Source organism: Euprymna scolopes, chromosome 29, assembly GCF_053919585.1.
Source record: "Euprymna scolopes isolate OS-2025 chromosome 29, ASM5391958v1, whole genome shotgun sequence".
In the NCBI taxonomy this organism is placed as follows: Eukaryota; Metazoa; Mollusca; class Cephalopoda; order Sepiida; family Sepiolidae; genus Euprymna; species Euprymna scolopes.
In genome coordinates this window covers 73,673,358-73,691,205 of record NC_136510.1, presented here as the reverse complement: position 1 = coordinate 73,691,205, position 17,848 = coordinate 73,673,358, and the positions used below count along the sequence as shown (strand labels likewise).

At 37.2% G+C, this 17,848-nt stretch overlaps 1 protein-coding gene across 2 annotated transcripts in view; it reads left to right on the top strand.

Annotated features, from left to right (window-relative positions):
• The window catches only part of LOC145252716 (uncharacterized), a 61,606-nt gene extending 44,369 nt beyond the window's left edge, over positions 1–17,237 (top strand). Inside the window, exons 3-4 of one of the 2 annotated variants that reach the window (XM_080112555.1) lie at positions 4,510–4,762; positions 16,621–17,237. In XM_080112555.1, coding sequence (XP_079968681.1) covers positions 4,510–4,762; positions 16,621–16,848 — 481 coding nt within the window. In that variant the 3' untranslated portion in view covers positions 16,849–17,237. The remainder of the gene's footprint in view (positions 1–4,509; positions 4,763–16,620) is intronic. The other variant, XM_080112554.1, reaches the window with a different exon arrangement.
• The last annotated feature ends 611 nt before the right edge of the window (positions 17,238–17,848 follow it).

The following is a 17,848-nucleotide window of genomic DNA, read 5'->3' as shown; positions in this document are numbered from 1 at the left end:
AATACATCTACTTTTAGGCCTAATTTTTTCATTTCCTTGTGTATGATTTTCTTTAAGTTATCTTCCTTGACTTTGTTGGGGTCTTTTATTATAGCTAATCCGTCATCTCTATATAGGCCGATATCCGTAGTATCAAATATGCTTGTGAGGGTATATAGAATGAATAATCCCACAAGATCTGATGCCTCTGCAGAGTCCCTGGCACCGATCGCCAAATGAAACGAATTTGTCATTTTAGTTTTTATCGGTAGTCGAATGGAAAATAGCAAGACAAGCAAACACCTGTAGAGACCTAGACGACGTATGTAGATTATGCCTTCATGAAAAATTTGCTACCCTGTACTTTAAAGAACCCAACATCTATTAAACTGTAGGAGAGAAATAGCGACCAACTGTGTTCATAGGATAAAATTTACTCTAGGATAGAGATACAAAATAACGTTAAAACTAACAGAAACAATAGAAAATAAACAAATAAATAAATAAAATAAATAAACATGCATATATAAAAACTATCATACATATATATGTATGTGTGCATATATATATATATATATTTATTTATATATACATATATATATATATAAAAAACTAACATTAAAAAAAAACCTAACCTAGATTTAAAACAGGTCAAGACACAAGATATCCAGGCTAAATAGAACACACACAAAGAATCAGGTCAACCAGAGGTCAAATCGGCCTTTGTCCTATAAGTGCATGTCCATTGGCTGATAGGAAAGGCGCGGTGGATACTAGAAAGCTGATTGGCTAACTAAAATCTCAATAGAAGGTGCGTATATAAAAACGATAGACAACCACAAAATTCACGCATAAGCCTGAAGAATCCTAGAGTGGATGAAACATGGAATATTCAATGTAGCTTAATCGCCATATATATTTTATAAATTACTATATATATATATATATATATATATATATATATATATATATATATATATATATATATATATATTGAGTAAGATGATTGATAATTTATAATTAAAATTAAAAATCAAAAATCGGTTTCATAAGGGAGAACAAACAAAATCAATAAATTGTACGATCGTTTCGGAAACGATGTTTTTATTATGATAGACAATAAGTTTTGGATAATAATTTTATCACATAGTTTTTTTAAACAAAGTCTCCTCATCAGCAAAAATATTGGGTGGGTGGAGGTGGGGTTCTAAAGACACCAAAAATAAACCTAGCATTTTTTAAGTAAGGCACATGTATCTGGAAAATATATAAAATATAAAGGAAAATAGTTACTATTTTGATGTTGATAAACAAAGTAAGATAAAATGGAAATAAAATAAAAATAAAATAAAATCTGGTTGAAAGGTAAGGTTAAGAGAGTGTAAATTTTAAATATTTTTAACAAAAATATAAATACCTTTTAATGGTTCGCCTTCTAAAAGTCGTACGTATCATCATCAACGCATTCATTGGGATGGTAGATGTAGTTTATGAATGCTTGAAAATGTTGATATATACAAACTTTCAAAGGAGACGCCAATGGAATAATATTAACAGTTAAAATCGTTAGTGACGTTAAATTTAAAATCAGCTGAAATATTTCAATTACAAAGGGAGACAATTTTATTCAAATAGAAAAATGGAGAGAGATACAGATATAGACATGTTAATGATCTAGCAAGGCCACAGGGAGACAACCAAGCAAAAAAGAACCCTAAGCAAAATTCATTCCAAAGCGGCAAAACTAAAGCTGGCCTGCCAGGCCACTATATATATATATATATATATATATATATATATATATATATATATATATATATATGTAAAGCTGAATGTGTGTGTGTGTGTGTGTGTGTGTGTGTGTGTGTGTGTGTGTTTGTGTGTGTGTGTGTGTGTCTGGTCACAAATAAACTCCTATATGGTTGACTATTTTAAAAAACTGATTACATATAATGATAGAAGATGTATCGAGACACAGGAATGGGTATGTTTGATCTGGCAGAACGGTTGTTCATTAAAATTGTGGGGTCTGCGTTCGTGCCTGGTCCACAAATTATGGAAATAAATAAAAAAAAATTAAAAAAAAAACGTTTACAAGTGTTTTTGATATAGATGTACATAAGAATACTTTGATAAGTATGTTTTAACTTAAATAGGGATGGTATAATAAAGTTGTGGGGTCTGCGTTCGTGCCTGGCCTCCATAGAATGGAAATAGGCACACACTTTAATAAATACTTTTCATATCTATCTGTGTAAGATAATTATGATAATTAATTAATTAATTGATAATTATGTTTCAGTTAGAAGAAATATGGTATAATAAAATTATGGGATGTTCGTTCGCGCCTGACCTCCATAGAATGGAAATATGTCACAAAGTTTAACAAGGTTTTTTTATATAGATCCACAGAATATTGTGATAAGTGTTTCAGTGTGAACAGGTATGGTGTAATAAATTATGGGGTTTATCTATTTTATTTTTACTTTCATCATATTTTGCTTTGGTTTTGATACCCCCAAATTCGAAGCTATCTCTTTAGAACCCATTCTTTTCATAACCTATCATACTTTCATAAATCAGAGTCCATTTTTTGTAGGCCGTTTTTGAACCCAATCAACGACAGGTACTTTGCTAGTATATATATATATATATATATATATATATATATATATATATATATACAAATGTAAGCAAATTTGGGCAAATTCTATTGGTTTGAAAATACAGGTTCTTTTTTACTAATTGTTATAAAATTTTAACCATAGAATAGTATTATAATCTTCAAAAAGCCTGCAAATTTTCATGTAGTTTCGTCTCATAGAACTAAAAATATGAGCATTTCAATATTGAGTTTGAAGCTATAAATATTTCTGTCCGTTTTAACAGACTAAAAATTTTAGTAATAGTAATATTAATGCTAGTCATACTACTACTACTACTACTACTACTACTAATAATAATAATAATAATAATAATAATAATAATAATAATAATAAGAAGAAGAAGAAGAAGAAGAAGAAGAAGAAGAAGAAGAAGGAAACTGCTAGAAATGTTATAAACTGTGTCCCCACCCCATTCCAAAAAGGATATGTCAGACTTGACCGATACTTCATAAAATAGTTGTGCAGGAATGATCATGGAGGTTGGAAAGACTAAGGAGAGAGAGAGAGAGAGAGCATACCAGTAATAGTAGTAGTATTGATAAAACAATTGCATGTATATAAGAAAATAGGAAAGCAGTTATTTGATGTAAGAAGCTAACAAGAACCAAAGATGATTGCTGTAAAGATAGGAGATGCCTGTTAACAAAAAGACGAAGGCTAAAAGAAGTGTGGATCAGGCAGTGGTTCAAATTGGCGCTCTGAGACTTATTCTTTCCTACTTACTAGCCTAAGGTAGAATTTGTAAGAATGTGTGGCACACCTCTTTTTGTAAAAATATAATGTACAGAAAGATGTGACACAAGGTCAGGGAGGTGCAGAATGTTAAGCCAATGTCCCGAAAGGAGGAGTACTCTGGCCTAACAAAAATTACCTGGGCAGCCCCGTTGGCATTCCCTGGCACCTCAGGCAGTTAGCAATAAACTTACTCAACCCGAAAGGCAGGAGACAAAGATCTAGGAGCGTAGACCTCCTAAGATTACACAGGATATTTCAGCCTTTCTTGAGTCAGTTTAGTTTAGTTTAGTTAGGAAAAATACATTTCAAAAATAGTTCATGCTCTGTGCGCAAGGCTAGATATTAGTTGTTTGCAATTCCTTTTCAGCACTGTCAAAATAAAAGGTATTTTATGTTCATCTCGAATGGAACCATCAACTTTTTTTATCTAGTAATTGCATGGAACTTCTATCTAATTGGCCCCCGGACAAAAGAGGGATTGAACCTTGTAATTTACTCTTGTTTGTCCGTTCATCTGTCCGTCCATTCATTTTTTTGCACTTTTCCCCATAACCACACCTTGGATCTTAAAATATTTTGCACAAACATTAGTCATGGTGAGAGTAAATTTTTGCCAGAACGGATTTTCCAGAATAACTCTGGTTGTACCCATAGGGGGCATTATAGAATAAAATTATCCCAAAATCGTTTGTCCATTCGCTTGTTCACACTTTTCTCAATAACCACACCTTAGGGTTTTTTTGTTTTTTTTTAATTTCCACAAACATTCATGGTGAAAGTAAATTTTTCACTTGTTATTTTCAACATAGAGTTTGATGGACCGTCGCTTGCAACTAAAACTTTAATTATAATGAGTGTGGAAATATTTACTTCTCTCCCACTGCAAGAACTGTGAGACCAGGGTCGGAAAGTAGGATGGAGAAGTCAGTGCCCCTGAGGAGGGGCACTCTGACCTGCAAAAAGTACCTGCTGGACAGCTCCGTTGGCATTCTCCGGTAAGGGCGCCTCAGGCGATTAGCAATAAACTAACCCCTTCTCAAAGAGAGAAGTCAAAGCCTGAGATGCCACCCAAATTATTCCTCATTCATCTTTCCATGATTTATGAAAACTCATCATTTTCTCCTTGCAGTCCAAATCCACAAAATAGGCTGAAAAAGGTTAATATACACTCGAGTAACCTCTGCAAATGGTCGAATGCTATTAAAACGCTCCAGACGATACAAGGACATATCAAGAATGAATCCACGGAGACAGATGAAATGTTGATTAATCACATGCTCACGATGGACTTTCCCTTGCTGAAAAGCATATACAAGTTTATTAAAAAAACCTTGCCCAACTTCAATGAAATGTCAGAACTAGATACACTCACAAAGGTCAAGGTAAGTCAAAACAAAAGTCAAATTTAATCTCCCCTGTTGATTTATGATACGAGTCAAAACAAAAGTCAAATTTAATCACCACTATCGATTTATGATATGAGTCAAAACAAAAGTCAAATTTAATCTTCCCTATCGATTTATGATATGAGTCAAAACAAAAGTCAAATTTAATCTCCTTTGTCGATTTATGATATGAGTCAAAACAAAAGTCAAATTTAATCTCCACTGTCGATTTATGATATGAGTCAAAACAAAAGTCAAATTTAATCTCCTCTGTCGATTTATGATATGATTCAAAACAAAAGTCAAATTTAATCTTCCCTATCGATTTATGATATTTTTTTTTTACAAGGAGTTCACTACTTATCAAGGCCCGGAAGCCACTCAGGGATAAAGGTTATTGCATGTACAGTACATTGTACGTTAGTGTTGAGATTTAATAAAGTGTCTACTTAAGGGGACGGTTCATCAAGAATTTGTTTACTTAGGATTTGAAGGCATCCAAGTTGTAGTCAGGTGGGAAACAGGCAGATGGAACAAAGTTCTACTGCCGTGCTGTTCTAAGAAAAGTCAAAAGATATGAGTCAAAACAAAAGTCAAATTTAATCTCACCTGTCGATTTATGATATGAGTCAAAACAAAGATCAAATTTAATCTCCCCTGTCAATTTATGATACGAGTCAAAACAAAAGTCGAATTTAATCTCCCCTGTCGATTTATGATATGAGTCAAAACAAAAGTCAAATTTAATCTCCTTTGTCGATTTATGATATGAGTCAAAACAAAAGTCAAATTTAATCACCACTGTCGATTTATGATATGAGTCAAAACAAAAGTCAAATTTAATCTCCTCTGTCGATTTATGATATGAGTCAAAACAAAAGTCAAATTTAATCTTCCCTATCGATTTATGATATGAGTCAAAACAAAAGTCAAATTTAATCTCCTCTGTCGATTTATGATATGAGTCAAAACAAAAGTCAAATTTAATCTTCCCTATCGATTTATGATAAGAGTCGAAACAAAAGTCAAATTTAATCACCACTGTCGATTTATGATATGAGTCAAAACAAAAGTCAAATTTAATCTCCTCTGTCGATTTATGATATGAGTCAAAACAAAAGTCAAATTTAATCTCCTCTGTCGATTTATGATAAGAGTCAAAACAAAAGTCAAATTTAATCACCACTGTCGATTTATGATATGAGTCAAAACAAAAGTCAAATTTAATCTTCCCTATCGATTTATGATAAGAGTCGAAACAAAAGTCAAATTTAATCACCACTGTCGATTTATGATATGAGTCAAAACAAAAGTCAAATTTAATCTCCTCTGTCGATTTATGATAAGAGTCAAAACAAAAGTCAAATTTAATCACCACTGTCGATTTATGATATGAGTCAAAACAAAAGTCAAATTTAATCTTCCCTATCGATTTATGATAAGAGTCGAAACAAAAGTCAAATTTAATCACCACTGTCGATTTATGATATGAGTCAAAACAAAAGTCAAATTTAATCTCCTCTGTCGATTTATGATATGAGTCAAAACAAAAGTCAAATTTAATCTCCTCTGTCGATTTATGATATGAGTCAAAACAAAAGTCAAATTTAATCTCCTCTGTCGATTTATGATATGAGTCAAAACAAAAGTAAAATTTAATTTCCTCTGTCGATTTATGATATGAGTCCTCTTGTAGGAGATTATTAGACACACTATCAACAGTTGCACAATTATACTCTAGCAGTTACATTTTAATGTTTTTTTTTTTATGTAAACCGATTTTCCTATGCGGACTGATTAATCATTTATCCGATGAAAACACTTTGTGTGGGATATAATTCTGTTGAAATACCCAAACAAATTTCTAAAACGAGTTGGATGGGAGATGTAAATCAATGCAGTTGAACTTAAGATATCAACCCAATCAGTCATTTAAAATGCACCTCAGCCAACCCAAAATAATAGGTCAAATAATCCAAAGAATAAAAAAATATACATTGCGAATTACTTTTGGTCTGATTATTTTCGAAATATTTTAATAATAGATTTTCTTTCTTGGCATTGTCCCGGATGTAATGAAGTCATATTAGTTAGTTTTTAATTTTTATTTATTTATACATTTACTCTAAATAGAATAGTTCAAATAATAGATCAATCATTTTGCTTAGGAATATTAGCTTTAAGATTTTAAGCAAAATGATTGATCCATTATTCAATGAAAACACTTAATGTGAGATGCACTTTTACTGAACTACTTATACGTTTTGCCGCTTCTAAACCAGTTGTACTTCAGATGTCAACTCAACAGCAGCATAACACCCCTTCTTAATCTTTGATGTCATTTTTTTTTCTTAACCTTTTTCTTTTGTTGGTTGAGCGAAGACGTGCAATAAATTTGATAAAATATGTGAGAATAGATTTTGTCATTCAATTTATCACGTGACCAAATATCTCATTTCTACAATACAATAATGAAAAATATTGTTTTCTTATAACATTGTTAAAATCATTCATTTTTAATGGAATAATGTAGATGCTGATTTTAATGACAGCAGCATGACTAGCTTTCTTGATGAGATCTTACCAAACAAGTAAGTTTGAAGAAATAGTTTTATTAAATAACAAATATAAAACCCCTATACTTTTTTGAGAATTTTGAAAGAGTAGTTCTATGCTTTCAGACTTGAAAAAGTCACCGAATTACAGGCAGTAAAAGGTTACAAACAAGACAGAACATCGATAGAAAATCGTATTAAAAAGTACATACAAAAGTGTGAGTTTGTTCATCTAGCCGACAAACAAGCGCTGTTGGCTCTCTGGATCTAGACCCCGCATTAATGCCTTGTCTTTCAGTATTCATATATATGGATCAGTTCATTCGTAGGTAATTCTATTTCATAAATAACTAGCCTGGGTGGCTGGCGTTGCCTGGGTGTTTGTAGGTGTGTGTTGAGCAAAAAAAAAAAAGAAAAAAGTTGTATTAGGCAGGCAGTCACTGAATTACAGGCAGAAATAAAATGAAGTAGATGTGAAGTAGATGTGACTGTGAAACTTGGCCGACGAGATCAAGTGACCTATGAAAGGTGGTTGATTACTACTGTTTATGTTGCATCCTTTATGTTCACTGGCAACAGTTTATCTCATATGTCGCTGCTTTTCTCACTGGACATATCATCTCTGCAACGCGCTTTCCTCTTGAGATGTCTTTGCTGGTTATGTCACACTCTTTGACATCACCCAGAAGATTTCATCGACAAAACCATTGAACCAGCCCCTCCTTAGGGTTGGAAAAAAACGATGCAGAGGCTATCTGAAAACCTGGCTTAGAATGGTGAAACAGGATATAGGGCTGATCCTGAGTCTTCACCTCTATGGGTTTCGCCACTGGAACCGTAACTAATGAACACTCGTATCTGTTACTGATTAGCATTTGTTTGGGACCGGGAAAATCTTTTTGGATGAAATCAGCCCAACTGCTCTGGGAGGAACGCCGCCACAAATACAAGTAAATAATTAAATGTAAATGTGTACTAATACCAGAAGAATTGCCTAGTGATGGATACATTTCTATTACTTTAAATTGTCAACAATGTACAAGGAAATTCCAAAAGTAAGGCCTCCTATTTTTTATTCCATCCGAATAGATCAGAGGGGATTGCAAATTACATTGTTATGATGACTGAACTTATGCATTCATGACCTGAAAGTTTCATCTCGCTGTTGCAGATATTGATGGTGTGAAACTAAGAAAGAAACCTCTATCATGGACGTGTGTCAGAAGCAGAGGTGTGCCACTGAATTTCTACATATAGAAAAAATTGAACTGATCAACATTCACCAGCACCGGATGAACTTCTACGGATCCGATGTAGTTGATGTCAGCACAGTTAGGAAATAGGTTTGTTGATTTTAGAGAAGTGATAGAGATGTTAGCGATAAAATGCTCTCCAGACTTTTATGACCAGTTCATTCGTAGGTAATTCTATTGGAAGAAATAGTTTTATAAATAACTAGCCTGGGTGTCCGGCGTTGCCTAGGTGTTTGTAGGTGTGTGTTGAGCAAAAAAATAATAATAATAATAAAAAGTTGTAGTAGGCAGGCAGTCACTGAATTACAGGCAGTAATAAAATGTAATAGATGTGAAATAGATGTAACTGTGAAATATGAGAGGCTGGCAAAAGTGCATTGAGAATGGTGGTGACTATGTAGAAAAATAGGAAAATAAATTCTGAAGCACAAAATGTGTCTTGCTTTAATGGTACCATTCACGCTTTTGTAGCTCTTCAATGGAAACCAATTCTGAGCATTGCTGAGTGCTTCCCCTTGATTGTGCTCAAAAGAGAGCAGAGAGTATTATGACTTTACTGCTATTCGAGCTCTCTTGTGGGGCTCCCACAAAATGAGAAATCCAAGCCACTCAGTAATTAATGTTCTTATCTTGAAGGTAGAAAAGAAATTAAATATCCTTTATTCTTTTGTATAATGGCTGTTGCTTATCTTTCATACCTATCAACTGTAATAAATGTTTTTGTCTTTGCCTTTTGTTCTAATGATGGATATGTTTTTGGACATATGTTTAATATATGAGCTATGAAATACAATGATGTTTTTTTTTATTACTGCATTTTCACCTCAAACAAAGCACAGTACCACTTTGGTGTAGGGGGGGCATAATTTGCAGGGATACGATGTAAGTTGAGCAGCAAGATGTCTGTTTACATTACACTTGAAATTCTGCATGTCAGTACAGTCAGGGAAACAGCGAACTGGAAGGGAGTTCCAAATCTAGCAGTTTGAGAGAAGAAACTATTAGAGGCTTTCTGGCATCTAGGGATCTCTACTGTGTAGGGGTGGGATTTAGCAGTTTGCCGGGGGTATTTATGTCAAGGAAGTACAAGGGCTTGAAGTTCGTCAGAGTACATACCATTAAAATACTTGTAAAACAGGAAAAGGGATGCAACATTTCATAGATGGGACGGAGGTTGAAATGTAGCTGATAGTGTTGAAACAAAAATGTAGTAGGCAAAAAAAATAAATGTTCTGTCAGCAACAGTACAACTTCAAAATAGTCAATATCGCCCACCTCCAGAAGAGAGGGAATTCCTGTCCGTGATAACCGTGGTAAAAGAGGACACACTCCAATCGCCAGAAACACCCACACACACAATTTGCAGGACACTGCCGACTCGTCTCTAGCCTCCTGCTTTTATAGTGGCCGGGAATTATCCATTTGCATAATCACATGAGAAAGAAACATGATTTTCCGAGAGTTGCATGGGGTAAACGCTAATAAAAACCCCCGGACGCCATCTTGGAATTCTCTTTTCCCCCCAACTGGTGACACAACAGACGTACCCGAGGTAAGCTCTTTTTCCCCTCATTTTAGTTATTGCTACTTCTGCTACACTCCCCCCTGATCTCATGATCACAAATGGGGCAGGGGGGGCAGTCGTCTCTGTCTGGTACTTCTCCGAAGAACCGGAGGCAGCACTTCCTCCCTGCCATCCTCCTCATCGCCATTATTGCCACCAGTCTGCTCCATAGGCGGTGTTTCACAATCAGGGCAGAGGGGCAGTATTCGTCTCTGTCGGGTACTCCTTCGTAAAGGCAAGACGGGTGGTCCTTCCTCCGCTTCTTCAGTATGTACATTATATGGCTCAAAATCCTCTCCGTCATCCTGCATCATACTCTCTGTCTTTTCAGAAGACATCATACTGTCTGAGTCTCCCTCTTCCTCCGATGTAACAACATAATGGCAAGGGCGCAAATCCTTCACGTGACGAGGCACACCGTCCACCAAAATCGACTGAGGGCTGATCACCTTGGTCACCTCACCCTTGCCGAACCTCGTGGTACATCGATTTTGCGGTCTTTTGACCCATACACGATCTCCAACCTGGTAAAAGCTGTTCTTGGGACCTGGGGACGCAGTTGCGAGATTGGTCTCCTTTACTCGAACTTCGTATTGATAAATCCTGTTGGCAGGCGCAGTGGAGGGAGATGTGTCATCTCTTGGTGTGATGTTATACCAGTAGACAGCCTCCTGTATGGGACAACACATTCTAGCCGCTATTCGTTTCACTGTACGGTGACATCGCTCCGCTATGCCATTCCCGGCTGGTGCGTATGCACAACGGAATCGCAAGTGAACTCCCCATTTACATGCAAATGCTTGGAACATATTGCTGCAGAAAGCTGTGTCATTGTCTAAAAGGAGTTCATGCGGTGCGCCACGCTTGAGGAACACTGCCTCCAACTGATGAATCATGCTTGCCGAGTCCTGCCTTGCCAATTTCCTCCAAATGGAGAAACGCGATGGACCACAGTCTGTTAAAGTTAAAAAATGGAAGGTGCCATAATGCGTGATATCCATTCCAATCCTCTGCCAATTCTCGTTAACTTCCAGCTTTCCCTTTTCCCACCTGACTGGTGCTGGGTCAATGGACTGACATTCCTCACATTTCCGTATGACCGTTCTGACAGTTGCTTTTGTCGTGGTTGGACATCTCTCCTGACAAAGTAGATGTCCACTATCTTTGTGAATAGCCATGATTTGACTCTCATCCAGCTCGTCTGTGTGGACCGCGCCTATCACTGGGTCAAGACCGTTTTTCTTTTTCATTGCCTCAAACCACCGCTGTGGCACCCGTGTCAGTCGGTCAGCAATGTTTCGTGCTGATGGAACCAGCGTCACATCCACTGTCAGCCCGTACTCTTTCACGAGCTCCTTAATAGTGCTTAATCGCCTCCTAATAAGCATCTCGCTTGCTGCTTTGGTGCGTACTCGCGCCTTTCCAGTTAGCGTGTCCGAGACCCAATGGTATACGCAAAGAGATGCAGTCTTTATGTGTAGCACCTTGCTCTGCCACTGGAGAGCCAAATTGATGCCTTTCAATACGGCATCCAGTTCAGCCAAGTTGATATGTTGAGAGTCATCTTCAGGTCGCAGCCAACATGCATCTTCCAACACAGTTTCACACATCTCCAAGGCTGCCCCAATTGCTAGGGAGCTAGCATCGACCCATACTCTTTGCCGTCCACACACCAATTTCCCTGTGCCGGATCGTTCTGCTGCGCAGATTTTAAGGTTTCGAACATCATACGATGTAGTACGGCGTCCCTTGCTTCATCATCCCAGCCCTTCGTTACCGAACTTACTCTCCTTCTGAGTATTCCGCAAGCCACACGAAGCCAACTGCACACCGGAAAGTGCCCGACAAGTCGACCACACAGGGAAAAGATTGTTCGTCGCGTAACAATACTGGGAGCCTCCGGAATTGCATTTCCTCGCTTCCACCGCAGTTCATTACGTTCCATCCTGACTGCCAATCCCAGCACCCATGCACCGTCCTTCAACTGCTCCGGGTTCTTGCACTCCAACCCGAACTGCGCGAGGTGTTCTCTCACACGGGTCGCAGGCACCACGTCTTCATTGACAAAAATGTCATCAATGTAAGCAGATGCTGCGCGGCTTATAACTTCTTCCTGAGATAGTACTTCGCTGACAATTGCTCTCATTATCAAGGGAGCCACATTCAAACCAAACCCCAGACGGGTCAGACAGTATTTTTTCCCATCGATTTCCACAGTCTGGTATGGCCACAGTGTCTCATGGACCCGGACTTGTAGGTATGCTCTTCTAAGGTCCAGTAGAGACACGTTAGCACCTTTTTGTCTCCACTCACGCAGCTTAGCCGCACAAACATCTGCGTTGGCCGTAAATGCGTCTACGTAATGATTTAGCTCCCGGTAGTCCATCACCGGGCGCACTTTGGCTTTGTTCTGCTGTATCACAGCCATCAGGGGAATTAGACCTTTGGGGGGTCCCAATTTATCCTCTGGGTATGGCACGAGCCAACCATTATCTATCCAGGTGTGGAGCTCCTGCGTGTATTCTTCACGAATTTCTGCTGGCACTGGGTACTCTGACACTCGATTATGCAGCCTTTCAGGGGGGTGGTCCACAGACCATTTCCACGATGCGGTCCACGTTCGGTTTTGATGGTCAAAGGTAGCAGTGAAATCTGGTTCATCGATAGAAATGGCTGCACATTTAATACTTTTCGTGGCGCCCAGCCGCACTGATCCTGTAGGCTTGACAACGACACCTCCTAGAGCTTTTATGGCGTCGATCCCTAGAAGCAAGTCAAATCCCAGTGGCTTGCCATGCACCACCAACACATCGACTCTGGCAGACACACCTTCATCAGTGGATACAGAGACCGTTCCAACACCACAGCACGCATGGGACATTCCACCAATTGTGTTGACATTTACGTTTGTTTTTCTCCAAGACCGGCACCGGTCTGCATGTAAAATTGTCCTGGAGCATCCTGTATCAATAAGCGCCAAACATTGCGTCCCATCAACATGGATGCTTATCACCGGGAGCGTCGTGTTCACATCTTGGTTGGGAAGGAGACTGGCGCTTATGCGTCCTCCCCTTGCTCGTTTCCCGAGCAGTTCCGAGCCCAGTGTCCACTCTCACCGCAACGGTAACACCGTGTTCCACATTTTGCAAGGTGGCCTTTAACATTGCATTTGAAACAGGTCACGTTAACAGGATTATTCTGGGCCCTGTTGTTGGGTGAGCGTGTGGCCGCAACCACATCCTGATTTTGTTCGCCAGTCGTCGTCAAAATTCTCGCTCTCGACATTAGCTCCCCCATGGTCAGGGCTTTGATGTTCGGCACCTGTTGAAGAGCAATTGAGATGGTGTCAGGGAATCCAGTGACAAAAATTAATTTTGTGAGTCTCTCTAAGCTTTCTCCTGTGAATCCGGCCAATCCAACCAACTGCCTGATTTTGTTGGCGTACACATCCACATGTTCACCAGCCCATCTAACCATAGTTATTTTTCTATATGCTGCAAACGCATCATCAGTAAATGCCTCCTTTAATCGAGCCTCAATCTGGTCTATTTTCTTTTGATCGTCCTCCTCCATTTCCATGTAGAGGGCCAGCGCATCGCCTTCCAGGTATAAAGGTAGCAGACTCGCTACGTCATCCACCTGCTGAAGTTGTGCGACAAGTCTCACTTTTTTCAGCCACGCTACAACGTCTCCCTCGCCAGAGAACGGCTTGATAATATCACTGCTTATCCGCACCTTCGCCATATTCGGGCCGAAATAGCTTGAAACAAAAATGTAGTAGGCAAAAAAAATAAATGTTCTGTCAGCAACAGTACAACTTCAAAATAGTCAATATCGCCCACCTCCAGAAGAGAGGGAATTCCTGTCCGTGATAACCGTAGTAAAAGAGGACACACTCCAATCGCCAGAAACACCCACACACACAATTTGCAGGACACTACCGACTCGTCTCTAGCCTCCTGCTTTTATAGTGGCCGGGAATTATCCATTTGCATAATCACATGAGAAAGAAACGTGATTTTCCGAGAGTTGCATGGGGTAAACGCTAATAAAAACCCCCGGACGCCATCTTGGAATTCTCTTTTCCCCCCAACCGGTGACACAACAGACGTACCCGAGGTAAGCTCTTTTTCCCCTCATTTTAGTTATTGCTACTTCTGCTACACTTTTTCCCCTCATTTTAGTTATTGCTACTTCTGCTACACCTATTAGGTTGGTGACTCTCTTTTGAACACTGTCTATAAATGTATATTCAAAGACTAAAATAATGTGATGTTTTATGTTTAAATACATTTTGAAAATTAAATGCATTTTGACACCTGCTTTACAACAATTCAAAGTGTATACATCTTTTTGAGACAGCCTATGTTGTAAATATATCAGTTCTACACTGCTGGATACAATACTGCAATTAACAAAGCATACCTAGTTATCTCTCCTTCTCAGTTGGTAGAGAAGAGAGCGACTGCCATATTTAACTGGATTTCATGTGTGTAATTGTTTGTTATTAAAACCTACATTACGGTTCATCTGTCTCGGTCTTTATGTTTTCAGAACAATTTTAATAACAAATAATAATAACACATCAAATCAAGTTAGATATGATGGCCTCTCTAACTCTCCACCAAGGCAGAACGGGAGATAACTAGGCATGCTTTGTTAATTGAAGTATTGTATTTGACAGTGTAGGAGTGGTATACTCTACAATATTTTCCCTTCCAATTACACTGAGAAGGGGGTGGGAGTATTTTACAAAATCTTGTAGATTTTATATTATATGCATTATTCAGACTACTGTTCTCATCTTAAATATTATTTTCACAGCATTTTGGCTGATGTAACCTCTCACCTTCTTCAGGTGTATCTTGTTGAACTCAGGAGTCTTTCTGTTGAATTCTGGAATCTGTATAGAATTTTGAACGGAACCATTTATCTAATTCACACACGTTCTCATTCAATAAACGATGACTGAATAGAAGTCCTAAGTAATTTGCAATTGTATTTTTAGTGTCAGCCGCACTGAGGATTGAACCTTTATCATGGGGTATTGATGGATAAAATATTTGGTTAAATTCAGTTGTAAGATACACTTTTCTGGAGGTTGAAGATTCAATCCTCAGTGTGGACGACACTTAAAATACAATTGTGAATTAGGACTTCTATCCAGTCATTACTGATGGAATGAGAGCATGCTACTCCATGTATTAAATAAAGGATTCCGTTCCAACTTTTGGATTAAACCCTTTAGTTAAAAACTGAAGACAACGAAAAGAAGTCTCATTTTAAAAAGGATTCCGTTCCAAATTTTGGATTAAATCCTTTAGTTAAAAACTGAAGACAACAAAAAGAAGTCTCATTTTAAAAAGGATTCCGTTCCAACTTTTGGATTAAACCCTTTAGTTAAAAACTGAAGACAACGAAAAGAAGTCTCATTTTAAAAAGGATTGTGTTCCAAATTTTGGATTAAACCCTTTAGTTAAAAACTGAAGACAATGAAAAGAAGTCTCATTTTAAAAAGGATTCCGTTCCAAATTTTGGATTAAACCCTTTAGTTAAAAACTGAAGACAACGAAAAGAAGTATCATTTTAAAAAGGATTGTGTTCCAAATTTTTGATTAAACCCTTTTAGTTAAAAAAATGAAGACAACGAAAAGAAGTCTCATTTTAACATTTAATAAACAACTTTATTTGTCATCTTCGTTAGTAGCTTTGGTAGAAGAAGGAAATGGATTAGTAGGTGGAAGTGTTCTTGTGTAAAGATAGATTTAATATATTGCCAGCTTGTTGAGGAGAGAACAGTTCCGTTTACATGCGTTTATACTAGTAGTCGTTAGTACGAAGGAAGCCGGGTAAAGGAGAAAGAAAGGGCAAAGTCTTCAGTGTATTTATGTATGTAGGAGTGTGCATCTGATATTAAAGACAGGAGAAAGGGTTAGTGTCTCGTGGTAAGAAAGAGTATGTGTGTGGAGTGCACGTGGAAGCAATTAGGAGTTTGAAAGGTCGCCATGTTGTTTTGCTTTGTACTCACGTTCGGCCTGGGGCTTTTGCCCCAGGCTAATGTGTGCTGCCTGCTGAAGCCAGGAGGAAAGAGGATTAGGAGTTTCAGATTTCGCCTTTTATGTACTCGGTCACGTGATTGAGAGCTGGCTTGTGATTGGACAAGCCAGGGAGAAAAATGGATTTCAAATCTTGAGTTGCGAGAATTAGCTTCTGCATGTGATTGTAGCGAGTTTCGGCTGCTACAACTCTCAACCTTCAGAATTTTACCAACTACTGTATTCACTACACTACAAGTCTGCAAATTCCTATATTTAACAGAAAGATTCTTGAATTGTCTGAAACAGTGTGAGGATAACACTCAAGATTAGAACAGTAGCTGGAATAATCCAAATAATTTGAATTATCAATCCGCATTTCAAAAATTCAAAAACATTTTGTATATTTGTTTTTAAACATCAAGATTTTTCTTTGTTCTTACAACAGATTTTACTCGCAATGGATGCCATTGAATTATGGGACCGGAAACAGAAGCAACTTAAAATTGCGGACTTTGTAAACGATTTGTTGGTGCAATTCAACTCAATTAAAAATTTAATCAAAAAAATATTGGCACCGACAACGGACAACAATAGCACCGTAGAACCAGCTATGTTAGAGTTGATGGCACATGCGTTTGGCTTGAAGATTGAATACGAATGGAAGATGGAATAAAAAAGTCCCAGATATCAAGCAAAACACAGCTGGGATCAGTTTACAGGGCAAATCATTTTCTCAAATAATAAATTAGCTTCATTTTGCAAAATTGCTAAGCTGCGTTTTATTACTCAATAAAAACTTACATATTATGTAAGTTTAACATAAAAGACTTATATTTCCAGAAGATTTGTTCACTCTGGACTATTATGGACATTTTTATAATTCAGTGCTTATGCATGATTGGATACCAAAAATTGCATATTAAGTAAAAACACTATTATGTGTCATACCGAAATTAGTAAAAATTCAAAAAGTTAAGAAAAATGATTGAGTAGAAAATCTACTAGAAGTATTTAAAAAAAAAAAAATAAATAAAAAATAACATTGCTATCATTGTATATTCTCAATCTGTCATTTTTTGTATTTGAAATAGCAAAAGGTAACTGAAAACAAGGAAGATAAGTCAATTTTTCATGCAGAATTGTCAGTAGCAATGAAAGAACGTTTTTGTTCTTCAATGAAAGAACGTTTTTACAATTTTTATTTTTTTAACAAAATAAAAAGTGTAAAAAAGTTCTTTCATTGGACAAAAAAATTGTTGTTCCATTGCAGCCAATTCTGTATAACAAACTGATTTATCTCCCTTGATTTTTGTTAAAAAAAAAAATACAAAGTACACATACCAAAATAGGAATTTATTTAAATAACAAGCCAAAAACTATATGGTCCCCTGACTGATTTTGGCTATTTCCCCCATTTAAACTCCTAACCTGATGTAAAACATCAGGGTAAAACAGCCAAATGACACTGTTTCATGACAAATGATGCATTAATTTGAATTCGACACCATTCAAAACCCATATTTAAACACAAATATGAATTTTTTAGAAAAAAATAAAAATTAGCCCCAAAAGGGGTGTTTTTTACCCCTAAAACATCCCGGGCTCAAGCCCCACAATTTTCTCAGGATAAAATATTACGTTTCCAGATGTATATTCATATGGTCTTGCTTTTG